Source organism: Myotis daubentonii, chromosome 4 (assembly GCF_963259705.1).
Source record: "Myotis daubentonii chromosome 4, mMyoDau2.1, whole genome shotgun sequence".
NCBI classification, from domain to species: Eukaryota; Metazoa; Chordata; class Mammalia; order Chiroptera; family Vespertilionidae; genus Myotis; species Myotis daubentonii.
This window is the reverse complement of record NC_081843.1, coordinates 73,117,456-73,145,082: the sequence shown is the minus strand read 5'-3', so window position 1 is coordinate 73,145,082 and position 27,627 is coordinate 73,117,456. Positions and strand designations below refer to the sequence as shown.

At 42.9% G+C, this 27,627-nt stretch overlaps 1 protein-coding gene across 2 annotated transcripts in view; it reads left to right on the top strand.

Annotated features, from left to right (window-relative positions):
- The window catches only part of THBS4 (thrombospondin 4), a 49,411-nt gene that overhangs the window by 11,838 nt on the left and 9,946 nt on the right, over positions 1-27,627 (top strand). For both annotated transcript variants that reach the window (XM_059694229.1, XM_059694228.1), the window contains 11 exons: positions 13,222-13,469; positions 15,780-15,888; positions 16,270-16,352; positions 16,683-16,734; positions 16,945-17,147; positions 18,615-18,752; positions 21,330-21,398; positions 22,254-22,406; positions 25,418-25,522; positions 26,061-26,168; positions 26,476-26,635. In XM_059694229.1, coding sequence (XP_059550212.1) covers positions 13,222-13,469; positions 15,780-15,888; positions 16,270-16,352; positions 16,683-16,734; positions 16,945-17,147; positions 18,615-18,752; positions 21,330-21,398; positions 22,254-22,406; positions 25,418-25,522; positions 26,061-26,168; positions 26,476-26,635 — 1,428 coding nt within the window. The remainder of the gene's footprint in view (positions 1-13,221; positions 13,470-15,779; positions 15,889-16,269; positions 16,353-16,682; positions 16,735-16,944; positions 17,148-18,614; positions 18,753-21,329; positions 21,399-22,253; positions 22,407-25,417; positions 25,523-26,060; positions 26,169-26,475; positions 26,636-27,627) is intronic.

Below are 27,627 nucleotides of genomic sequence, written 5' to 3'. Positions count from 1 at the left end.
GAAATTTAACAAGAAAAAATGTAGATCTACCATCTAGGAGCGAAAAGTAAATTGCAGAAGTGCAGGATGTGGGAGATCTATCCCAAGAGTTCTGGTCAACAACATTAAGAACCAATCAGTGTTGAGCACAGCACCTGACATAGTAGTTGCTCAAAAATGTTTGCTGATTGAATGGACAAACAGAGACAGTGATGCAATGGTTTTAAAAAGTTTCTTTAATTATAGTTTTGTTAATGCACAGATGTGCCCATATAAGGGAGCTAATAGTCCCACTGTACTCTGAATTGTCCAGGCCACATCAGGATATTGTGGCTAGTTCTGGACACATTTCACAGGGACACTAACAAGTCAAAGATTACCTTGAGAGTCACCCAAACAGCACACCCTTGAGCCCCATTTTTCACCACATTATTAGTCAAAAAGTGAAAGAAAATGGAGAAATAAAAATACCAGACAGAAGAACAATTTGGTGCTATGGAAGTGAAAGAGATAAAAGTTGACTTAAAATATTTGAAGAATATCATTTGGATTTAGAATAAGATTAAATCTGTCTGTCTATAGCTCTGAAGAGTAAAATGGGACCGTTTGGTAGAAGTCAGAGGAAACAAATACTGGCTCTGTGTGAGACAAATCTTGGAGGGAAATCCAAAAGTGGAATGGTTTTCTGCACACAATAATGAGTTCCTTGTTACTGGAAATGGGGTGGTAGAGGCTGCATTTGTATTGAGGGAATTTGTGAAGTGAGATGTTAAGCTGGATGACTTACAATGGCAATATCCTGTGGCTCTTCGAAGGCTAAAGAGGTCCAGGGACACTTAAGAAGTTGCTTTTCAGCCCTCTCCTATAACATGACCTTGGGATTCTGTGCTTACACACTGCTTTGTCACCTGCCAGATAGTTCTTACAGTGATGAGCCTCATAATTTCTCAAAATATAAAGCTCTCGGCAGATGCTTAATATAATTGCTGTGCTTCTTTTCAGTGGATGATTTCTTTGGGGTGTGTGTGTGTGTGTGTGTTCTGTACACTTTGCATTTGTTCAAACCACTTTAAGAAATTTTTAAAACACACAGATTACATTTATCACACTTGGGATTCACCCAGAGTACTTTCAGGAAAAGCAATTTGATGATTTACTTTTTACATATATTTCCAAAGCACTAAAGCTACAAAGACCTAGTGTATAGGGCATAAAGATAAATAAGCAAAGGTGAACAAGAATATCCATCACAAGAGACATTAATGGCAAGAAGGCTGTTTAAAAATGTACAATTATTTAAAAAGAAGAGGAAAGGTTGACACCATTGGCTTTCATCATGCATTTAAAAGTGTGAAAGAGCAAAGCCATTTGCCAGGCAGAGCAGAAATCCCAAGCTTGCTGCCTGCAGCCAGGTCGCTCTGAACTTCTTTGCCAAGCAGACAAAATATTATCATTTCCAGTTCTTTATAGCTGGCACTCTGCTTCATTGCTTTGACATTCAACACGTAATATTTTTTACCACCAGGTCCATTTAAAAAAAATAAACATCCCCTTTTGAAAATTCATCCCCAAGACAGCAATATTTCACATCTTTATTGCTTGGGTTTGCTTTTTCATCTCCTGCCAGTCACTGAGATGGGATTTAATCAGGTTAGACTACATAGTTCCTGTGTCAGGCTGGTACTCAGACATGGAAATGCAGCCCTAAAATCAGGCCCCAAATTGTTAAGTACACAAAAGTGCTAAGTTTATAAGAAAAGGGTTTATATAAATAAACCAATAGAAACTGTTCCCCACATTTTAAAAAGGATTGTGGGTTACACAATCAGAGTGGACACATAAATTGATATCAGGTAGCATGAGTCCTCCCACTTTGTTGTTCTTTCTCAAGATTGCTGTGGCTATTCAGGGTCTTTTGTGGTTCCCTGTAAATTTTTTGATTTATTTGTCCTAGTTCTGTGATATTCACCATTGATATGTTTAAAATATTATTTGTTTATTTTTTGAGAGAAGGAAAGGGAGGGGGAGGGAGGAAGGGGGGGGAGAGAGAGAGAGAGAGAGAGAGAGAGAGAGAGAGAGAGAAATATCGACATGAGAGGGAAATATTGATGTGAGAGTGAAATATCAATCAGCTGCCTCTTGCAGGCTCCCTACCAAGGATAGAACCTGCAACCCTGCAACCTACAACCTGGCATGTGCTATAACTGAGAACCAAACCGGCAACCTTTCAGTGCATGGGAGTATGCTCAACCAACTGAGCCACACTATTGTTATTTTGATAGGAATTGCTTTGGGTGGTATGGACATTTTAATGATGTTAATTCTTCCTATCCATGAGCACAGTATACACTTTTTCTTTTTTTGTATCTTCAATTTGTCTGTATCTTATAATTTTCCAAGTAAGGTCTTTGATCTCTTTGGTTAAATTTGTTCCTAGGTGTTTTATTTTATTTATTTATTTAAAAATATATTTTTATGAATTTCAAAGAGGAAGGGAAATGGAGAGAAAGATAGAAACATCAATGATGACAGAGAATCACTGATTGGCTGCCTCCTGCACACCCCCTACTGGGGATCAAGCCTGCAATCCAGAAATGTTCCCTTGAGTGGAATCAAACCCAGGACCCTTCAGTCCGCAGGCTGACCCTCTATCCACTGAGCCAAACCCGCTAGGGCTTATTTTATTTTCATTATGCTGTTGTAAATTGGATTGTTCTCTTAGTTCCCTTTCTGATAGTTCATTATTGGTGTCTAAACATGCAACTGATTTGTGGATATTTATTTTGTATCCCGCTATATTACTGAATTTACTTATCAGTTCCAGTAGTTTTTCGGTAGAATTTTTAGGGTTTTCTATATACAGTATCATGTCATCTGCAAATGACAGGTTTACTTTCTTTCTGATTTGGATGCCTTTTATTTCTCCTTCTTGAACCTGCAGGCCGACACTCTATCCACTGAGCCAAACCGGCTAGGGTATTTCTCCTTCTTGTCTGATCTCTGTGGCTAGGACTTCCAGTACTATGCTGAATAAGAGTAGTGACAGTGGACATTCTGTCTTGTTTCTGATCTTAATGGAAATACTTTTAGTTTTTGCCCTTGAGTATTATTTTAGCGTGGGTTTGCATATATGGGCTCTATTATGTTGAGATGTGTTTTCTCTATTTCTGCTTTGCTGAGAGTTTTTATCATAAATGGATGCTAGATTTTCTCAAAAGCTTTTTTCTGCATCTATTCATGTGATCGTATGATTTTTATCCTTCATTTTGTTTATGTGGTATATCACGTTAATTGATTTGTGGATATTGTATCAACCTTGCATCCCAGGAATGAATCCCAGTTGATCATGGTGTATAATCTTTTTAATGTATTGCTGGATTTGGTTTGCTAATATTTTGTTGAAGATTTTTGCATCTATGTTTATCAGATATACTGGCTTATAATTTTATTTATTTGAGGTATCTTTATCTGGTTTTGAAATTAGGATAATGCTGGCCTCATAAAATGAGTTTAGAAGTCTTCCCACCTCTTGAATTTTTTTAAATCATTTGAGAAGGAGAGGCATTAGTTCTTTGAATGTTTGCTAAAATTCTCCTGTGAAACCATCCAGTCCAAGGCTTTTGCTTGTTGGATGTGTTGTGAGTTTGTTTTTTAATTACTGCTTCAGTTTCATTATTTGTAATTGGTTTGTTCATCTTTTCTGTTTCTTCTTGATTCAGTTATGAGAGATTGTATGCTGCTAAGAATTTATCCATTTTGTCCAAATTGTCCAGTTTGTTGGCATATAATTGTTTGTAATATTTTCTTATAATCTTTTGTATTTCTGTGGTTAGTTTTGCATTTCTTATTTGACCACCACTGAAAACAAAATGAAGTTGGAAGGGCAACTTTTATTAACTCCATGTAGAAGCTTAAGAAATGGACTCTGAGTAAAATGGACAAGCCCAGGCTCACATAGCTATTAAGTATCTGAGCCATAACTGGAATCTGAGTCCTGAAAATGTACACCTAGGGAAGTACCAAGGAAGTGTAATGGGAATATGAATGAGGCAGATACCTTTCAACCATAAGGAAAAAGGAAGACTTCGAGGCATAGGGTGCATCTGAGCTGGATCTTGGCTTCAGGTACATAGGGATATGGAGAAGGAAGGAGAGCTAAGGAGAAGAGAACATTCCACACAGAAAGAAAAGGATGAGGGAGGCTGGAGAAAGCTGGGGGGGCGGGGGGGGGGGGGCGGGACAGAACAGATTGTTCATCTTGGCTGGGCATCAGCAGCATGGAGAGTTATAAAGTGGTGAGAACGTTGGGGTCAGTGCTGGGATAAGGAGTTTAGACATTATTTAGGAACCACCAGGGAGCTATTGAAGGATTTTATTTACTTGATTTCATGTTGCTTTGAGAAGGCAATAACTTGGTCAGAAGAGGCCTATAAGAAGCTCCGGCTATCAATCCAGAAAAACTGCAGAAAGAGACCTTAAGTAGGAAGGTGAGTCAGGAATCTGACAGAGAAACCCAGGGATGGAACAGAGCAGAGGCAGAAATGCCATTTGAAGATCTACAGCCTTCAATTCTAATCAGATGTGTTGAGTTCTTTTTACTCGCCCTGCGGGAGAACCAGGCGGAAATCACCACACAAACTTGTTTCAGCTATTGAATGAAAAGCGAGCAGAACAGAATGTGCCACAGCTGAAGAAACAGTGCTGTACCCAGTGACTGTTTTCCTGAGAATGGTGCTTCTGGGGGAGGTGATGGGCAGGGGTGTGGTGGGCCCAGAAGACCACTCCTTCCCACCTCAGGGCACTGGCCTTTCTTCTCCTTGGAGGGCGAAATGATTGTCTCACTCGGTCATATTTTGATCTCTGTTTGGTCCCCCTCTGCTCTGTGTGTGTGTGCTGGGCTAAGTCAGGGAGAGTTGAGCACTGGGAAAGGGAGACCTGGGGAGAGGAAGGCACCACATCTGTTGTCTCCACTCTGAAGGTGCCGCCGCGGAGAAGGTCACCCAGTAGGCTTCAGGCTCCTGGGCCAGAGCTTAAGCTGTGTCTGGATTCAGCATGACGGATGTGAAAATACTGAGTTTTCTGAGCAGGTGCCTATCTGCCCTCTGGGGTAGTTTTACTGCTCTGAAGATAAAATAAGTATAGAAGAACTGAAGTAAGGAATTTGCAATAAAAAATGAAAAATGGGAGCCATAAGAGAAATGAGAATTATTGGATCAAGTATGAAGAATGGTAAATGTCAAAGCACTTGATAATATTTTTGCTAACAGACGTTGTGAAGATGGAAGTTTCCATAATTCTTCTTTTCCTTTTTTTCCTTCTTGCTATTGTCACAAGACCTAGGAGCAAAAGGAATTTGTCACTTTAGTGTTGCATTGCAACACAAAGCAAGGCACAAGTACCCTTAAATGGCAGCATGAACACAATAGTAGGTTTTCTTACTTGTAATAAATCTTGAATTGCCAGTCTATAAATCGTTTATATTTTATATGTGAAAAGTTTTAATGCAATCATTTAACTATTCATTGAAAGTTCATATTTACAACATTTAATGTACACCTGTTATGTATAAAGTATTCACTAGGTACTAGTTATAAAATTAAACTTAGCTATTCAATTATGAACATAAATCACACCCACATGCCGTGGAAAACCTATTATAAAAGCAAGTGAGATACCCGTGAAAATGTGTTCTTTGAATTTCACAGAAATCTCCGCTTGGGTAGCAAAACCAAGAGTATTTGTTTTAAGCCACTCTATGTATCCTCTTAAACTGTTAATATGAGGAACAGAGATTGTGGCCATAATGAGACTAATGAGATACTGAATATACCTGTCTGTGACTTAACTGAAGTTTGGTGGTCTAAGTGGTATTTTTATTGACCTATTAAAAACTCCAGGTATTTGCAGAACTGTTCAAAAGAGTTAAAAAAAAAAATACCAGTTTAAAAATTAAATCAGTGCATGTTTGGATTTAATTTGTCCCTCTTTGGGTATTGTATATGTGTCCAAGTTCCAGACATGCAGTTAGTATTATAAATTTTCAACAATCTATATATATAAAGAGCCAGGTGCCATCGCAACTGAACGGATGACCAAACAGGCTGAATGGGGTGTCAAGGCCTGCAGGGGGATTAGTGAGGGATGACCAAACGACTGAACGGCAGGCTGTGTGGGGCAATCAGGCCGGCAGGGGGCACAGTTGGCGGCAACCAGGCCAGCAGAGGGGGCTAGTGAGGGACGACCAGGCTGGCCGAGGGGGGCAGTGAAGGGTGACCAGGCCGGCAGGGGGGGCAACTGGGGGTGACCAGGCCAGCAGGGGGGCAGTGAGGGGCAACCAGGCTGGCAGGAGGGCAGTTGGGGGTGAGCAGACCAGCAGGCAGAGGCAGTTAGGGGTGATCAGTCTGGGAGGGGGGCCAGTAGGGGCGATCAGGCAGGCAGGCAGGTGAGCAATTAGGAGCCAGTGGTCCCGGATTGTGAGAGGGATGTCCAACTGCAAGTTTAGGCCCGATCCTGAACCAGCAGTCGGACATCCCCCAAGGGGTCCCAGATCAGAGAGGGTGCAGGCTAGGCTGATGGGACCCCCTCACCCCGTGCTTGAATTTCATGTACCAGGCCTCTAGTATTCAATAAAGGGGTAAAAATTTCTGTTTAATCCATATTTAAAATACCTCAAGAATTTTAATTCATGTCTATTTTCTACCCTCCCACTATTTTCTTTCTCTCAACATCTTTATTTTCAATATACCACATTTAAGTCTTACCAATGCTTTACTTCAGGAAACATAATATTATTCTATAGTCCTGCTCAAACATGTCAAACTCAAAGGCTAACATAGGCCAAATAAACAAGGTATAAGTTTATATGGGCCACAAAAAAACAAAAGCTTCAATTTTCATAGAAACATAGGTTTATTTCAATAGAGACATGCTGAATACAAAGGGCTGAAATAAATGAGTAATTGTTAACATAAAATAATAGAACATTTTAATAAAAATTAATATTTTTTCTTGAACATTAACTTACCAGACACTGAATAACTGCACAAATTAATAAGCATAACACAAATATTTTTCTTGTTCTCCAAAAGTGAAATATTTCCTGTTGCACACACCAAACAAGTCACTCCAAGACTAATGACATGGCAATTGGCTGCTAAAATATTCGCTGCTAGTATTAGTGGAGAGAAATGATGCTCCTGCACGTAAAGTGCGTAAGGGAAATGCATGCAACACGATTATAGTGATCAGTCATTAGCGAATGTTGTAGTTTGTTTTTCGTAATTATGAATAACAGGATATTGTAAAAATTAAGTTACAAATTTTTATTAAAACGTTTCTTACATACTGTTACATTGGCTGGGCCACAAAAATACTTGTTGTGGGCCACATGCAGCCCATGGGCCGAGTGTTTGACATGCTTGATCCAGCTAGTCTGTCCTGCCAGGTCCTATCAAATCTTATCCTAATATATAAAAACCCAGGGTCCATAATGACTGACCAAAGGCTCGACCAAACACCGGAAATTAGTCCTGCAGTCAGAGCTGGGTTGCAGTGACCCAGCACTGACTGCCGAGGGGGCTGCAGATCAGGCCTGAAGAAAGGCAGGGTCTGATCCGCAGCCTCTGTGGCAGCTGTTGATCAGTTGTTGCCTCTCTCTTTCTCTCCAGGCTTCGCCAGCAGCCATGCCTCTCTTTCTCTTTCTCTCCAGGCCTCCAAGGGGACTGCTGATCAGCCTCACCTCTCTGATCAGGCCCGGAGATAGGCCCAGAGATGCTGACTGGCATAGAAACCGACCAATCAGAACCAAATCTGGGTGAACTGTGAGGAGCCAATGGCTGCTTAGGAGGTGGAGCTTTTGACTCTGACTGGCATAGAAACTGACCAGTCAGAACCAAATTGGCCGGCAGGGTAGGGCAGTTGCGGGTGAGATCAGGCCGGCAGGGAAGGGCCGTTGGTAGCAACCAGGCTGGCAGGGGAGGGCAGCTAGGGGCGATCAGGCAGGCAGGCAGAGGTAGTTAGGGGCGATCAGGCAGGCAGCAGGTGAGTGGTTAGGAGCCAGCAGTCCCAGATTGCAAGAGGGATGTCCGATTGGAGAGGGTGCAGGCTGGGCTGAGGGAACCCCTCCTCCATGTATGAATTTCGTGCACTGGGCCACTAGTCTCTCCATAAGCAAATAGTGGTGAGCACAGATGCAGAAGAGATCTATGTGACTCCTCTCAGCATCTCTGTACAACACAGATCCTAATGCGAACTGGCCCTTTCCAGTCATGGTCAAATGGAAAAACAAATTTAGTCAGAGTTTAAAAGAGGTGGGAACATCAACCTAGAAACTCTGATGTGAAAAAAGCCTTAAGGTTTCATAGTAGGGATTATTTTCTTTGGCAATACTGCCACATAAACAAATATTCCTGGCTGGCTACTCAGTGAGGCAGCACCAGGTTGGCATTTACACTCTACAGAAAAGGTACCGAAGGAAGAATGGTCGGAATACTTGCTACAAGTCATACAGATAGACAGCAGCACATTCTGGGTATACACATGTAATTCATTTAGTTGTTGTTGTTGTATAAGTAATGCATGCTTCTTGTAGAAAATAGTCAATGAAGATGAGCAAGAGAAAAAAACACATCATCGGGCACTGACCATATTAACACATTGTATGCGGGAAATGTATTTATACGTTTTATGTTGACTGGTAGTAGAGCGCGGGACACACATTAATACGTTTTTTATAGACTAGCGGTAGAATGCGGGTAACGTATAAATACGTTTCTTTTTAGACTTTTTATTGCTCTAAAGGGATGCTAACGTGCACATATACGAATTCCAAAGGACAAAATTTGGGTCTCTAACACATACAATGATGAATTATGTATGTACTTCCAGGTATAACTGTAATCAATCTATTCAACTGCAAAAATGGCCTGTGCCACCTGTTAGCGCGTGATAAAAACTACCCGCAAACAATGTGTTAACATTGACATTATCTCCTTGTGATTTTCTTTTTTTTTTTTTCAATTAAATCTTTATTGTTCAGATTATTACATTAGTTACTCTTTTTTCCCACCATAACTCCCCTCTTCCCAGTTCCCACTCCACCCTCACTCCCCACCCACTGTCCTCATCCATAGGTGCACGATTATTGTCCAATCTCTTCCCTCACCCCCACACCCTGCCCCCCCCCACCCAAGAATAGTCAGTCCATTCCCTTTCTATGTCCCTGATTCTATTACAATCACCAGTTCATACTGTTCATCAGATTATTTATTCACTTGATTTTTAGATTCACTTGTTGATAGATGTGTATTTGTTGTTCATAATTTGTATCTTTACCTTTTTCTTCTTCTTCCTCTTCTTAAAGGATACCTTTCAGCATTTCATATAATACGGGTTTGGTGGTGATGAACTCCTTTAGCTTTTCCTTATCTGTGAAGCTCTTTATCTGGCCTTCACTTCTGAATGATAGCTTTGCTGGATAAAGTAGTCTTGGTTGTAGGTTCTTGGTATTCATCACTTTGAATATTTCTTGCCACTTCCTTCTGGCCTGCAAAGTTTCTGTTGAGAAATCAGCTGACAGTCCTATGGGTACTCCCTTGTAGGTAACTGATTTTCTTTCTCTTGCTGCTTTTAGGATTCTCTCTTTGTCTTTTGCTCTTGGCATTTTAATTATGATGTGTCTTGGTGTGGTCCTCTTTGGATTCCTTTTGTTTGGGGTTCTCTGCGCTTCCTGGACTTGTAAGTCTATTTCTTTCACCAGGTAGGGGAAGTTTTCTGTCATTATTTCTTCAAAGAGGTTTTCAATATCTTGCTCTCTCTCATCTTCTGGCACCCCTATAATTCTGATGTTGGTACGCTTGAAGCTGTCCCAGAGGCTCCTTACACGATTTTCGTATTTTTGGATTCTTTTTTCATTTTGCTTTTCTGGTTGGGTGTTTTTTGCTTCTTTGTATTTCAAATCTTTGACTTGATTCTTGCGACCCTCTGGTCTGTTGTTGGGAGTCTGTATAATATTCTTTATTTCAGTCCGTGTATGCTTAATTTCTAGTTGGTTCTTTATCACAACATCAAGGGTCTCATTAGATTTCTTGAGGATCTCACTACATTTATCGGCGGTCTCACCAGTCTTCTTGAAGATCTCACTACATTTATCGATGATCTCACCAGTCTTTTCGAGGGCCTTATTAAATTTATCAGCGGCTTCTAGACAGTTCTTTAAAGACCTTAAAAGTGTGGTTTTGAACTCTATATCCAACAGTTTGCTTTCCTCCAATTCTGTTGTTTGTGTCCTGTTTCTTTGTCTCAGCATTTTTTATGCTTTGCTGTGTCGATAGAGTGCCTTTCTGTGCTAAGTGCCAATTACCTGAGGTAGACACTCTTGGTGCACAGTCTTGTTGTAGTTAAGCCTTGATTGTTGTAGTTATCACTGTGAGGAATTGACCTCCAGGCCAATTGGCTGTGAGAATCAGCTGTGTCTGCAGTGGGAGAACTTCTGTGCTGGAGACACCCCTCTGGGGCTAGACTTGCTTCGATGGGGTTTTGGTGCTCACTGAGTCTGCCCCCTGAGTGTGTCTTTTATGGTTCCACGGATCTGCAAACTGGATGGTCCCACTCTGACCTCTGGGCTTCGTGGCTCCTGGATCTCTAGGGAGGTGCTAATCTAGCCTTTACCTGAGGCTATCCAGCAAAAGTCTCCCTGCAGGGATTGGGCAGGGCGGGTCCCACAGGATCAACAGGGCGGGGTTAGCAATTATGGCTGCTCTCAGTCTTGCCCTCAGAGGCTCTGCTTCTCAGTATCCCAGTAATCGCTGCAAGCCCCACGGAGAGAAAGCTGCCCTAGGGTTCTGAGCGATGCCAGACAGTCCCGCTTCTCTGCTTCTCCCGTATGAGTCTAGGTCCCTAGAGACTCGCCCGGAACTGGAGCTCAGAGCCTGAGACTCCCTCCCTATTGAAAACGAAAACCGCGCTCTCAGCCTCCAGCCTGCTCTGCATGCACTCCGCACCTTAGTATTTTACTTCAGCACTGCACCTCCTCTGAGTCTCGCTATGTTTTTCTCTTTCCTCCTAGTTGTAGAACTTCCACTCAGCCAGCCTTCCTGTGGTTCTGAATGATGTCTGTTCTGTCTTTTAGTTGTATTTTTGAAGTGGTTGTTCGAGGCAGCAAACTCCGTTGTTTACCTATGCCGCCATCTTGGTTTCTCCTCCTTGTGATTTTCTATGTATAGGTATATACATCTATATACGTACACATATTTTTCTGAATGAAACTACAATGACTCAATGTTTTTGCACTCAACAAAATACTGAAAATGTCTTTTCATGTTTGTAATGACATTTATGGGGGTGACATTGGTTAACATATAAATTTCAAGTGCACAATTCTATAACACATCATCTGTCTGTTCACCACCCAGAGGCTAGTCTCCTTCTGTCGCCGTGTACTTGACCCCCTTTACCTTCCTCATCCTCCCCAGCCCCTTCCCCTCTCATAACCACCATACTGATGTCTGTGTCTGTGAATTCGTTTTGTTCATTTGTTGCTTTCTATTTTATATCCCACGTATGAATGAAAACTTTCCCTTTTCCTCTGACATATTTCACTTAGCATGATACCCCCTAGAACTATCCATGTTGTCACAAATAGTAATATTTCATTCATCTTTATGACTGAAGTTACTTCTGCCCCTTCACAACCTGCCTCTACTGCTGCTGCCTCACCCGCTTGCTCTGATATGCCCACCATCAGATGTTTCTGCCTTCTGCCTCACCCATTTGCTCTAATGTGCCCACCATCAGATGTCTCAATGTGTGTATCTCTCAGACGTGTTTGTGTGTTGGGCAGGGAATCCTTTGTTGAATTATAATTGTCCAACCTGTACCTTTTCAGGGGAGAGACCAAAAGGTTCTCACATACTGCCATGATGCAGTTACTCTCTTTTAGTGTTTTTAATATGTAATAATTCCATAGCATTCCATTTTATGGTTATACCATTACTTAAGTAGCCAGCCCTTTTTGGATGTACATACTGTATCAAATGTTTGTTATAATATTTCTGAAGTGAATGTTCATGTCCATACAGATTGGGATTTTCTTCCCTAGTGTCAATTCCTAAAAGTGGCATTGCTGGGCCATAGGGTCTGTACAGCTTTAAGGTTTTTATACACATCGCTAAATTGCCTGAAGAAAAGTTATACTAATTTAAGGCTATTACACCCTGGGCAGTTGAAGACTTTGACTCTGACCTTTGGAGCTGCAATTACATGTTTACTACATTAATTATCCAGTGACATTTACACTCAGTATTTGACCTTGTTCCTAGGATTGTTTCTGGTGATGAACTTGAGCTTGGCGCTGGTATCTGTGGATGGACCTAGAGGGGTTCATGGTGGATTCACCAAGGCCTTGGAAGCAAATTATTTTGCTCTTTATAGCAAACCTCACCCAATGGGCTTCACTCCCAAAGGCACAGCATCCAAGAACAGATTTTAGTTCAGGGCTCAATATATTCAGCACAATAATGGAGTAAAAAGCAAGGGAGAAAACCAGAATTTTAAAATTTGCATGAATATTTATTTAGTGAGCTTAACAAAGTATGTGAATGGATAGCTACATGCATAGGGGGGTGGAAAAAAAAAAACAATGAAAAAACACACCAGAAGATAAGGTAGTGGATCCCACTCCTCGGTTTTTGTTGTTTTATTTTGTTTTGTTTGCAACCATGGATACCTTTGATGTTCAAGCTGAGCATTATTAAATTGAGGATGGATTGCTGAGGGACAGTATGACAGATTACACCCAATTCAGTATCTGCTTACAAAGGACTGTCCATGCCTAACATTCTTTTAGTCATGAAATAACCACCCTCAGTTTCAAATTCTAGTACTGCCACTTCCTGTGTCCTTGAGCATGTTCCTTCACTTACCTGAGCTACACTTTCCTCTTCTGTAGATACTAATTTCTAAAGATTGCAATGAGTAGAAATTTAAGTGTTCAAAGCAAGTAAGGGCAGCCCCCAGAACCATGGTAGTACTCAGTAAACGTTTGGTGATGAACTCACGCGCTAAAGAGCTGACTTCGATTTAGTGGATTTTTGATGGGTTCTGTTTGCTCATTGTACTTAATCACTATCTGATATTATATTGTTTATTTTCAAATTTGCTACTTTGTCTCTCCATGAACACCTTCAGCACAGAACCGACCCGTCCCTCTTATCTCCTTGTTTACCGATCTGTGCTTGGTTCCAGCCATCCTTCGTTACCTGAAGAATGATGGGAAGATCCAGTTGGTGGTTTTCAACAACCTGCAGCTGGCTGACGGCAAGCGGCACAGGGTCCTACTGAAACTGAGCAATTTGCAGCGAGGGGCTGGCTCCATAGAGCTCTATGTGGACTGCACCCAAGTGGATTCTGTTCACAATCTCCCCAGAGCCTTTTCTGGCCTCACACAGAGTCCTGCATCCATTGAATTGAGAACTTTCCAGAGGAGGGCACAGGTAGGAACCCACAAACAGTTCTTCGAAGTGAAAAGATGAGCTGCTGAGGCTCAGGGGACGCAGAGGGAGGTTATGAGTAGGTCTAATTCTGGTTGCATGGTAGAATCGCCTGCCAAATTTGATAAACCACAGATAGAGGGCCAATCCTGAAGATGAATTGAATCAGAATCTATAGGGGTGATGCCTAGGCAACAGTGTTTTTTAAAATACTGATTTTAATGTGAAGTCAAAATTGAGAACTTCTGCCCCGGCCAGTGTGGTTCCGTTGGTTGGGCATGATTCTCCACACCGAAAGGCTGTGAGTTCAAGTCCCGGTTAGGGCACATACCTCGGCTGTGAAGATGTTTCTCTCCCTCCCCCTTCTTCTCACTCTAACATCAATGCATGTCCTTGGGTAAGGATGTGAGAATTAAAAAAATTGAGAACTGCTTTTAATGATAAACAGATTTTTGGGATACAATTTTCAAGTTGGAAATAAATTACAAAAATTTAAAGACTATCTTAGGATTATCTATTTTTAATTTTTCTAGTTATTATTTTTAACAAAATGTTAAAAGAATGATTGGAAAATGCCAAGCAATAAGAACATTTTTCACAAGATCTTATCAGAACATCCCTAACAAACAGGATCTTATTGCCAACTTAGTTCCATGTGCCCTTAAAAATTCCATCTCTTCTGGCTTCTTTTTTATGCCATGATGATGGTAATTTTTTCATTATATCACTGCACCTACTACAGAAATTGCCACATGTATTTATTTTAGAATTGCGTGCTAGGAAATACTTCATTTCCTATAAAGAACTACTATATTCTTTGTCCTTTCCATTAATTATAACTCTAACTGGTCATAGTTCCTGAATTTTATCTGATATGAAAGTCAGTGCCAAAATCAGTAACTATGTTCATCTGTTGTGGCCCATAATATTGTTGTCCTCTCGCTATCAAGTCTCATTTTCCATTTCTATTTTATTACATGTGCTTTAGTTACAAGCTGCACTGAGCCCTTTGAACAAAGAGGCAGGGTGTAAGCAATTATTTCCATTACAGCTAAGAATACTGAAACATTTTAGATAATATTTTTTAAAAACTATAACTCTGATACTAGACTTTTGTGCTTAAAAAATAGGAAGCATTTTTAAGCAGAAATTCCAAGAAAATTAAAATCCACATTTTTTATTTTTGTAGAGATAGATATAGCTCTATGCATATGTATTTAGTGTAGATTTATATAAGAGAAAAAATGAATATTAAACTTTATTTCTGAACTCCCTAAGTAGCCAAAATCAAAATGAAATTATGTCCCTGACCATTTCAGAAATTAGTGTCTAGCACCAAATAAGTCAAATTTCTAAAAGCCAGGAGTCAGCCATGACAAGGGTCATCAAAAACTATGCTTATTGGAAATTTCTCAGAAGTCCTAGCTTCTTAGACTATCAGCAGGGACCACAGTGCTCTATCTTTAGTCACCTACTCATTCACTCAGTCAGTCAACAAATAGGCACATTCCAGGCCACTGTGGTGGGCAAAACAGTCATAGTCCTGCCTCCATAGACCTTACAGTCCAATGTCCAACACACTATCTGTTGCGTAGCACATGTTGAATACATCTTAACTTAGCTTTAAATAGTAGAATTCCCCTGCAAATCCTTAGCATACTCATTTTTTAAATAAAAATGATAACTTTACATTTGCAGATAATATAACATTTCTCTGTCATATATAGATATAATGGATATAAGTAAGTTACAAAATAAAGGAGTGAGGAAACTGGCTTTGTGACTAACAATGAATGATTGACATGAACCAGTAAAGTGAAAATATGCTAACTACCTAATAATCATAGAATATACTGTTTATTCATTCTCATAAGCCAACAAAATCCGAGACTTTGCTAAAACCTGAAGCCAGTACATTCTGAAAATAATACTCTTTAAAATCAGAATGAATAAGTAAAATATTTATTACAGTCTAAACTTCAGAAACCAATTCCAGATAATTCTTAAGTGGCTCCTCAAAATAAGTGTTTACCATGAAGGAAAAAGCCTGTCTTCTTCTCAGAGCCACTTTCATGAACTCTGAGGCCAAGTCGAATGTCAGCGTTTTCCTCAGCTCCTGGCTGAAGTTCAGAGTTGCTTCAGTGAAAAGGATAGGGCTGGCAGGATTTAGGAAAAATGCAAACCCACAACATTACATAAGATGTCAGGGTCCAAGTATACAGGGCTAGTCTGTTAGGAAAGTTGTGTGAATATGCAGACACATTGGCTTTGAATGCACGAGCACTGTGCGGTATGAATCTGATTTTTCTCCAGGATTTCTTGGAAGAGCTGAAGCTGGTGGTGAGAGGCTCGCTGTTCCAGGTGGCCAGCCTGCAAGATTGCTTCCTGCAGCAGAGCGAGCCGCTGGCCACCGCGAGCACAGGTGTGGGCTCTTGGGCACTTTGCATACCTTCTTCAACACAGACAAACCCCCAAGCCCCTGAATGGGCTGGGTCCCGTCACCAAAGGGTGGGCTGTCCTCAAAGCGGTCCTACGGGAGGTATCTCCAGAAATCAGGCTCTTCGGCCAAAATCCAGGGCACAGAATATTTTCATTGCTCTTTTTTTATATTTTTATAACTCACATGGATTTTGAAGTCTCCAGTGGCATCATGACCATTATTTTTGAGATGAATTACACCAAGTAAAATTCCTACACCCTAGAATTTTGTCATGATTGTTCTCTGGGAAATCATTTGCTTTTGAGTGACTGTAGAAATGGCTGTCACTGGCTGAATGCTCCTTACCTTTCGTTGTTGCTATAGGAGACTTTAATCGACAGTTCTTGGGGCAAATGACACAACTAAACCAGCTCTTGGGAGAGGTGAAGGATCTTCTGAGACAGCAGGTAACAACCAGGACATACCATCAGAAAAGCCCCGAGAAGCTCTGTGTGTGAGCTCGTGGAGCAGCAGGCTTACAGCACGGCAGCGGGCAGACCTGCAGCCAGGCTCGTGCAGCCCCCCACCCTGGGACTCTGACACCAAGGCTTTGGAAATGGGGGGCAACCATGTGCTAAACACACCAGGGCTCCAGGCAGAGGGGGAGCCATCAAGGGTTACTTTAGAACTACTTTAAGAAGTATTTAACAGCTTGCTACACATGGATTCTTTCATTCCTGGATTATGTATCAGGTGCTCCTTTTCAATCTTTTTTTTTCCTCTTCCCATTTCTAAAGGTCAAGGAAACATCATTTTTGCGAAACACCATAGCTGAATGCCAGGCTTGCGGTAAGTGCTTTTCTAGTAACTGGCTCATTCTGAGCTGGACGAGCAGATGCGGACTGATGAAGGGCCCAAGCTGGGGTGAGGCAGCATTGGCGGCAGCTTCTGGAGGTTTGGCACAGAGGTGGAGGGAAGAGAACTTCATTGAAAAACCAAATTTTATTTTGTGTCAGTTATGTTCCCTGGTGGTGAATAAGCCTATTGTTTTTCTTCTAGGTCCTCTTAGCTTGCAGTCTCCAACCCCAAACACACTGGTGCCCCAGGCACCCCCTGCGCCCCCAGCACCCCCGGTGCGCCTGTGTGACTCCAACTCGTGTTTCCGCGGCGTCCGGTGTACCAACACCAGAGATGGCTTTCAGTGTGGGCCCTGCCCCGAGGGCTACACAGGAAATGGGATCACCTGCTCTGACATTGATGAGGTAAGAGTTCAACTGCACAGGGTAGAGGCTCCCTAAATATCTTGCACACCATACAGCTAATGGAAAAAGAAGCCAGGCTGATGACTAAGGGATGACTTGGGTTGTCCTCCAGGCCACTTAAAAACTACTTCCTGATGAGTCCTTCGAGGCCATGAGCCACTATGAGCAGTGGGAGGAAGGAGGCATGACACATGGTTGTGGCCGTGTTCGTAATACATCTCTCTGCGTCTCCAATTCTTCTCGTTGTCCATGTTGCTACAATACTGAGATTTCAGCTTTATACTCTAACATTGATTGTTTTTCTTAAACAGTCTGTGTTATACTTGTGATTTTTTTCTGCACTTTTTGCAAATGTGGGAGAGGGGAGATCTGTGTAAGGGTATATTCCAGAGGTTGCAACTGATTTCTTCAAGCTTCCTAAAATAGAAAAGCAGAGGGGAGTCTCAAACCAATGAGACCTGTTGAGGCCCCATAACATGTGAGTAACTAAAAGTGCCAGGAATGGAGCCAGAAAGACCCACACAGCAAATACAGGCTGGTTGCATGGCTGCAGATCTGCCGATGCAGACTGTTTCAAGATCATGACTAGCCAGTCAGTAGTCTAGTCCCCAAGTAGTGTTCATAGTGGGTAGCAAGGCTGCCATCAGAATGTGCTTTCCCCTCCCAGCCAGCCAGAGGAAGGTCAGAAGGAGACGTGGAGGGGGTGAGGAACATGCAAGGACCTTAGACACACACACACCACCCCTTGTAGGTTTGTGGTAGCTCCACTGATTACCGCCCCAGGTAGTAAGCAATTAAGATGGCCTCTAGTAATCCCTCAATTGCAGAAACATCTGTACACAGTTCACAGAACTGCATCTGGTTTTTATCCGTGAGCTGGAAATTTCTCCTTTTGAAAGGGCCAGAAGTGGTCATGTTTTTTACATTAGTTGAACTGGTTAAAAAAGAAAAAAATCTCCTAGACTCCAAGGGCCTCGGAACTGCCATGGGCTTGCTAGGGCGCAGAGACAGGCCCAGACTCTGATGGATCACATCCAACTGAGGAAACAATTACCCTAGCTTTGTGTTCTCAAGGTCTTTTCTTTTGAGTAGTTGTGTTGGTTCAATAATGCCTTTGGACTCACCTAACAGCCAGCCATCAAGAGGTCTGAGAGAGCTGTCCTTTCATTGATCTGTAAATTCCAAGTTAGAATATCAGGGACTTGACCCTGGGAAGTGGAGGGATTAACATTCAGACCCTTTCCAGTTGGCTGTGCATTATTCTGTAACCCAGCAGAACAACTCCAGATTGTGCGGGTCAGGGATTCCTAGGGTAACTACGACATTGGAAGCCTTTATTTCCTTTTACCATTCTGATCACCAAAAACTGAGAGTTAAATGAATAAACAAGTTGTGCAGCTAGATAAATGGAAGTGTGGGAGTGTTTTCTCCATGGGACTAATGACTTTGAATTTTTTTTCTCTCCAGTGCAAATACCATCCCTGTTACCCGGGTGTGCGCTGCGTGAACTTAGCTCCCGGCTTCAGATGTGACGCCTGCCCGGTGGGCTTCACAGGGTCCATGGTGCAGGGTGTGGGGATCAGCTTTGCTAAGTCAAATAAACAGGTGGGCTGACGTTCATTTCTACCCTGATTGCCAACCGAGAAACCCTGGTTGGTTCCCACCTCCTTCTGTATAAGCCTTTACCTCCTTGAGCAGGCGATGCCATGTCGAATCTCCCGGGGCCAGTGAGCAAATCAGGCATTTACTAACTCATTTCTGAGTATGTTTGTAAAGTTTAGTAGGGAGGGAACTTTTAAATTGGGATGACAGAGCATCACTAGAGAAACAGTGAATGAGGTAGCTCTGAAGATGGCCATGATCAGAAGCTGTTTTAGAGATGAGAAGATTTCAAGAGTATTAATAATTCCCTGAGCAAACCCACCCCCACTCCCACCTCCTCACCCGCCCCCCACCCCTGCTGCTTCTTATATAAGCTATAAATTGCCCTAAGCATTTGAATACTTTGTGACAGTCTCCATTTATTTCCAAATGCTCTATATCCTGGTCATTATTTAACTGGCTGACTGTGAAATTCTTTTTGATGTTTTCAGCCCTTAAAAATGGTTGGTCTATAAATATATTTTACTACCTTAGGGAAGTTATTAGCTTTAAAGAAGGGCAGGTTCATTATCTCCTAGCTGCCTATCAAGGGATTCCAGAGGGCATCATTTTTTTAGAGTAGAAAAAGGAGGCAAGCCGGACAGATAGGAATGACAACAAGCCATTAGAGTAATGACCCGGAGTTTTCCTTCCTCTCCTCCAAAAACAAAATCTCCAGAACTAAACCAAGGAAAATAGACAAAAAGAAATAGAAGGTGCTTTATGTAAGCTATTCAGGAGCACTTCCCAGTAGATTTCCAGCAATGTGGTAGATTAAACTGAAGTAGAAGGGAGTCACCTTGATAAAATTTAACAAGAAATTTTAATGCATCACCAATATCAAAAGAAGTAATAAGAAATGTTCCCAGGTTCTAGAAACGAAGAGGGAACTCAAAACCAGAGCTATGGGTGGAAGCTAATGTCACAGCAGCTCACGGGAGGTAGCACTGGGTAGAGGTCCCAGGGTGGGGGTCTGGGGTTTTAGCACCTACAAGAGTACAGCAGGTGTAGTCTTGAACCATAGGAAGATCTAACAACCCTGAACAAAGCCAGGAGCCTCAGAGAACTATGTTCCCTCTTACAAGGAGATGTGAAAACTTTCCAAGCTCCCCAAATCAACAAGGAAGCCGATGGCAGTTTGGGGACAAGGTTAACACAAATGAAAACTGTCCACAACAAATCAAAGCTCCAAGCTTGTATCACATACAGCTGTGAGCTCCACACCTGTGTTACACATATAATACAGATATACAAGCCAAACATTAACACGAAAACCAGCTCTGGAGCAGTAAGATCCCCAGAGCCCTGGCTAATACCAAATGCTCATAAACAACAATGGTAATTTATATGAAGATGCTACCATGGGAAAATGTGATAAATATAAGTTCAAAAGGATAAAGAAAAAAGGAAGCAGTAGACACCATACTTAAATAATAGAGCAATGGGGGGGGGACGCACATTTGAGAAACAGCCAAATAAAATTTATTCAGTGAAAAAGATAACCATTGGCATAAAAACTTAATAGACGAGCAAGACAACTAATAGGGAGTGTACAGATTTCAAAGGTAGAACTCAGGAAATCAGCCAGAATGCTGCACAGAGAAATAAAGATGTGGAAAATATGAACGAGAGGTTGAGTCAACAGAAGAGATTAATGAGAAAGTCCAATATTTATTTAATTGTATTTCTAATGAAAGAGTGGAAGGCCCTGGCTGGTTTGGCTCAGTGATTAGAGTGTCAGCCCATGGACTGAAGGGTCTCATGTTTGAGTTCCAGTCAAGGGCATGTACCTGGGTTACAGGCTGAGCTGGGGAGTATGAGGGAGGCAACCAGTCGATGTGTCTCTCACGTAGATGTCTCTCTCCCACTCCCCCTCCTCCCTGCCTCCCACTCTCTCTACAATGGGTGGGGAACATCCGGCCAGTGGGCTGTCTACGGCCATAGAAATCATTCGGTCTGGCCCTGCCACAGCATTAGGGGGAGTTAATTAAATGTTTGACCAAATATAGCAGCTAATCTTTAAGTTGATAATTTTGTATGGCCCATGAATGAAAGATGTTATACTAGTAAATGTGAAAAATGGCCCTTGGCAGAAAAAAGGTTCCCCACCCCTACTCTAAATGATCAATGGAAAAAAATACCCTCGGGTAAGATTTAAAAAAAAAAAAAAAAGGAAGAAGAAAAGAAAGAGTAGAAGGAATAGGAGCAGAGGGAAGCTGAGAATTTTCCAAAAATTCTGAGGTAGAAGTACATTGAGTCCCAAGCAGGAGAAAGGAAAAACTTCCTGACTAAAAGGGTTGTGGAACAGATTAATCAAACAAGTTGTCTTTTCTGAACCACTTTAAATACCAAGTAGGCAACTATCACTTGAAATTAGGTTAAGTACAGACTGACACAAACACAGGGATTTGGCTAAAATGGCACCCCGATTTCCATTCTGCCTGAAATTTCCTGTCTTCACTTCAGACAAGTATCAAAACACAGCAAAATTTATTTGCATTTCTACTAAAAGGAACGTCTCTTTAAATCCTTCTGCACTAGGTCTGCACTGATATTGATGAGTGTCGAAATGGAGCGTGTGTTCTCAACTCTATATGCACTAACACTTTGGTAAGTATTTTTCATGGCTGATGTGATCAAAGCAGACCAGTTATTAAACCAAGTGTATGTTTATGAATCATAACCCCAAAACACACATAGGACATATGGGCATAACTTATTTGATTGGCAAATGAGTTTGTGCTGAAAAACAGTTTTCAATATGTAAAGTAATTTCATAAGTATAATTTTATGACTGCCAAACTTGTTTTTTTACACTTCTGCCAAAGTTGCAGTGTTGGGCTTTTTTTTTTTTTTTTTTAATATATTTTATTGATTTTTTTACAGAGAGGAAGGGAGAGGGATAGAGAGTTAGAATCATCGATGAGAGAGAGACACCTATCAGCTGCCTCCTGGGGATGTGCCCGCAACCAAGGTACATGCCCTTGACCGGAATCGAACCTGGGACCCCCCAGTCCGCAGGCCGACGCTCTATCCACTGAACCAAACCGGTCAGGACACAGTGTTGGGCTTTTAGATAAATATTAATGACAGATATTATCGTTTTTGTATTTTAATCAAACCATCTCCCTTGTCCCAGAGCAAACTCTAACTTCACCTCCCAGAACATGATGGAACTTTCAGCCCTTCTCCCTTCCCCTGCAGTCAGAGTGGTGGTTCACCATTTAGCCCTCTGCCTCCTGTTCTATTCCTTCAGGCCGACAGGGCCTGCTGCAGCTTCCAATCTGGTGACGTCTTCCCCAGTATTCCCGCCATCTTATAAGACCTACATGTAAGCAGAGACAGCATGGATCTCCCTTAATCCAGGCACCATTGAGTACACATGAAAGTAAACACAATCGCAGTACCTTTCTTTGCTCACAATTCTGAGCTCCTGGTTCATCATCTTATCTTTGCTCCTTTCAGGGATCTTATCGCTGTGGGCCTTGTAAACCCGGGTACACTGGTGACCAGACGAGGGGATGCAAACCTGAGCGAAACTGCAGAAACCCAGAACTGAACCCTTGCAGTGTGAACGCGCAGTGCATCGAGGAGAGGCAGGGGGATGTGACGTGCGTGGTAAGTTGTTTGTCACTTGCTTTACCATTTTACCTTCCTCTGTTTTAAACATCACCCCAGTTTCTACTTGCTTCAGGGCAAAAGTACTCAAATATGGAAACATTTCCATCAAGATCAACATAGAATGTAATAGTAGGAGGGTCAGCTGAGTTTGTGGGGAGCAATGGGAAGCTCCTCTAACCAGCAGCTGCCTCTTCTCTCCCTGTCGGCCGTGGGTTGACACTGTCCCCTTGGGCAGCCCAGTGGTGGAGCCCCCACTCCCAAGCACCCTCTGTGGAAGGCCTGAGAAATGAGCAGCAGGAGGCCAAGGAGCCTCCTTCCCTCCCTTCCATCTACTGCCCTGGTGATTTATGTGTATAACTTATTAGCCTCCTGCTGTCATTTCTAACTGTCCTCACCCTTAAGACATCCCCTTTCAAAATCTGGCCCCAGGAGGTGGGTGGCAGGGGCGAGGTGATAGGCTGCTGTAAACCCTCAGAGGGAAACCGCCTGTCTCCCCCGGGGGAGGGGAAGGTGGGGACAGAGCCATTCTGTGTGTCTACCTTCACCAGGTGCAGGAATAGCCCAGTGGAGGCACTCGCCTTCCTGTGTTTCCCAGCCCTGGAGCCGATCCGGGAGAAGGTGGCTGAGGAGGGCAGGGCAGTCTCAGCCTGACGTGAGTCTCGTGCCACGCTGGTGTCCTGGGCCCTTGGCGAGGAAGGCTTGTTCCTGTCGTCCACTCCCAAACCTCAGGCTCCAGAGTCTTGGGGATTCTAGGCACTGAGACATCAGCCATGGTCAGCCACTCACCTCCTCCTCCCTTTGCAGTGAGCCAGGCCCTGGCAGGCGACCCTGAGTCTGACATTCACAGGTTCACAGTGAGCACGTCCGAGGGGCAGGATGGATCTCAGAGACTTCTTCCCTCTTCTCTATACCTCAAACTTGACTTCCTTGAGCCCCCAAAATTTTCTACCACTTTTCAAATAGGAGAAATGAGAAGATTCAAAACTAACTTGAAGAAATAAATATGATGCCATCAGCTCTCTCTGGCAATACAAAGTGCTGATGAAGGAACAAGCCAGGTCAGGGGGAAAACCAGTTTCCCCAATTCCCACTGATTGGGCACGATTATCATCATCGAGAGGGAAGTGTATATCTATATTTAAATCCTCGTTTTCTGTGAACAAATTAACAATTTCCCTGGGATGGTGGGTGATCGGGCTCTTAATATGTTTTTGAATTTGTAATAAGGCGCAATGACAGATGGTAAAAGATTAATACACTTGGTGTGACTACTAAAATAATTTAATCTGCCAGAAAATAGCTCATTAAAAATATATTTGTTCCTAGAGGAAATTTCTTCTTCATTAAAATGAGTCAAGGACCATACCCCACAACTGAGCTTTTCGGGCCTTCTGAAGGCCGCGCGGAAGCAGCTGAGCAGACATAGGGGAGCTGCGGGAGGGGGTTTTTGGAAACCTGCCTTAAATCTCTGGTCGCAGAAGGAGAGTGCAGATGATTGAGAACAGGCAGGCTGCCGCTTAGGCAGTCACTGGTCTTAAATCACCTTCTTTTGATTAGCGAGGCCAGGAAATGCAGCATTTACTCATGTGAAGTTTCTTTTCCTTGGCCCTGACGCTGTTCCTCAGACTCTTTTTCCTCTCCCTGCCCCTCTAGCTCCAGTGGTTTTCAGGCCCCTTCTCCCATGTGCTTCTGTCTGCCCCTCCCATGGGCGCCCAGCCTGCTCCTGGGCTGAGCTCCCAGGTACCATCTCATACGCAGGACACCACTTACGGAATGATTTCTTCTCTCCTTGGTTTGGCTATGGACTATCAGAGGAAGAACTCAAAGTGCCCGTTAACCAAATATACAGGGCAGAAGACCCTGGGCTTGGGTTCAAGTCCCAGCTCTGAGGCCCTGAGCAGGGGACCGAACCACTCTGAGCCTGGTTGCTGCTTGTGTGCATGGGATAACAGAGACCTTGCAGCAGCGTCATAACAATTGGAGACAGTGGCTGCAGGGTCTGGTATGGAAGGACTGGCATTTCAATGCCCGTTCTGCTGACAGGGAGGCTTGCTCTCAGTGGCTGGTGGTGGTATAAGCAGAGGCCAGGCACCTCAGGAGGTCCCTCCTCTGGTGGAAACTGATCCAGAAGACTTAGATTCAGAGAGAGGACTGTGGTTCACGAAGGATAAGGAAAGGGCCACGTTTCCCTGAGAAAGGAAATTGGACAGTCATACGGAGAACTGTGGACAGTAACTCAAAATTACAGACACCTTGAACCAGGAATTTCACACTAAGAAACCAGTGTAGAACAGCACGCATACTAGAGTTACTTGTTGCAGCATAATTTTTCATCTAAAAAAAGTGTTTAAAACCTAACACCCACCAGTAGAGCACTGGTTGAATTGATTGAGGCACATGCATACCACCTTATGTATGATGTATCTGTTGCCATTTTTAAAAAAGAGAACTCTACATGAAGTGGTATGGAAAGAGCTCCGAGATATAATGTTAACTTTTAAAAAATCAAGATGCAAAAAAAAAAAAAAAAATCAAGATACAGAATGGTATATATATACATATGTGTGTGTGTGTATATATATATATATATATATATATATATATATATATATATGTATATATATATATATATATATATATATACACACACACACACACACATACATACACACTACCAGTTGTGTGAGGGGATAGAGGAAAGGAATGATGTGCATTTGCTTGTCTCTGCGTAGCCTGTCTCTCAGCATGCACTTGGGAACCGATTACCTTGCTTGCCTGAGCTAAGGGAACAGGAGGGGAAGTTACACTGTAGCCCCTTTGCACCTATTGAATTTTGAACCATTAGATGATTGAAAAAACAATTTAATCATTTTAAAATCCTTCCCAACAAGGCTGTCTGGCTCTGGGCCCACTCTGGGGAGGTGCACACCGGAGCAGAGGCTCTTGTCAGCCACCAGCCTCCCGCCAGGCTCCGCTTCCCAGGCCTCTGACAGGCTTTCCCTTCACAGTGCGGAGTCGGATGGGCTGGCGATGGCTACTTCTGTGGGAAGGATGTGGACATTGACAGTTACCCAGACGAAGAACTGCCATGCTCTGCAAGGAACTGCAAGAAGGTACGGGGGGCAAATAGGAATATCTCTCTCTCCCTCTCTCTCGCCATGACTGATACAGGAGAGAGGTTCTGTCGGTTCCATTGAAATTTGCATTGTTACAGGAGCTACTTCTCAGCTGTAACAAAACAGCGATCAGTAATAAAGTCAGGCAGCCACGGTTGTCCTGAGATTTAGTTTAAAACATGTAGACAGGTGGTGTGGGAAATAGGGAGACATTGGTAAAAGGGTACAGACCTTCAGTTATAAGATAAATAAGGTCAGAGGATCTAAGGTTTACTATGGTGACTATAGTTGATCACACTATTATAGAGTTGAAATTTGCTGAGAGAGTAGAACTTAAATGTTCTCAGCAAAAGAAGGGGGAAATATGTGAGGTGATGGATCTGTTAATTCAATGGGGGAATCCTTTCACAATATGTTATGTATGCAAATCATCACATTGTACACTTTAAATATCTTCAATTTTGTCAATTATACCTCAGTAAAGCTTTAAAAATGACATTTGTAGATGTCTCTCTGAGCTGTGTTTCCCCCTTAGGACAACTGCAAGTACGTGCCAAACTCTGGCCAAGAAGATGCAGATGGAGATGGCATTGGCGATGCTTGTGATGAGGATGCTGACGGCGACGGGATCCTGAATGAGCAGGTACCTGCTTTGTGGGGAGGGCCTGTGAATTGCCACGTGCCAGGGATGATGGAAGAAAGCCCTTGAAGTGAACTATTTCTATTAATCATCCCAAGTGTTAGTTTTCATGCTGCATTCCCACAGCACTGCAACTTTTTATTCTAAGATCATCAAATGTTTAAAATATAAAACTGACAAAGTTGGGCCTCCTGAGTTCTGACAGCTCATGACCATGAGGTGGAGGCTGGCCAGCATCCACCACAGAACCAAGTACACGGTAGAGAAGCAGTAACAGTCGGAGTGAGTGTTCGGTCTTCTGATCCTGTAGGATAACTGTGTCCTGACTCACAACGTGGACCAAAGAAACAGCGACCAAGATATCTTTGGGGATGCCTGTGACAACTGCCGGGATGTCCTAAATAATGACCAGAAAGACACTGATGGGGATGGAAGAGGGGACGCCTGCGATGATGACATGGATGGAGATGGTGGGTTTGGCTCGTTTTGTATTATATTTGGGACTCTGGTCCTTTTGCCCTGCTTTCTTTGAGGAGCAGGAAGAGAATTTCTGACTAGGAGGGCCTTCCTAGTGGTGGTTCCATGCAGCCTGCATCTGGGGACCCAAAGTCCACTTGTGTCTGTGGGAGGAGACTCCACAGCCCACGCCCCTATTTAAGAACCTGGGTGTTTCTGGAACTCTGTATCATTGCCGGAAACCTTGTAGGAAGTACTTCTAGCAGTGTCTTGTCAGGGCTGTGTCTTTGTAGGGCAGGGGTAGGGAACCTCTGGCCCACAGGCTGTGTAAGGCCTGTTAAATAATTTGGGCTGACCCTGCCGACGCATTAGGGGTGAGTTAATTAAATGTTTGACCAAATATAGCAGGCTAAATTTTTTTGTTGTTCTTAATCCTCACCCCAGGATATTTTTCCACTGATTTTTAGAGAAAGTGGAAGGGAGCGGGAGAGACAGAGAAACATCGATGTAAGAGACACACATCAATTAGTTGCCTTCCACACATGCCCCTGACTGGGGCCAGGGATTAAGCCTGCAACCAAAATATGTGCCTTCAACTGGAATTGAACCCAGAACCCTTCCATCCCAGGGCTGATGCTGTATCCATTGAGCAAAACTGGCTAGGACTAGCAGGCTGATTTTTAAGTTGATAATTTTGTATGGCTGGCAGATGTTATAAATATCCAAATGGTTCCTGTTGTAGGGTATCTGTCTTCCAGATTATACCTTTCCCCACTCCCCACTGTCCTACACACACACACACACACACGCACGCACGCACACACATGCCATCCTTTGACCTTACCTCCAGATAGCTGCTGGGAAAGTGGTGGCTCTCTGAGGATGGCCCAGGCAGAAGTCACTCACCACATACCTGTGAGCGCCTGACCTCTGCAGCCCCCGGAAGTGTGTGTTCCAGACTTGTCTGCGCTGTTCACCTGATTCAGAGAAGCGTTCCTTTCTCGTA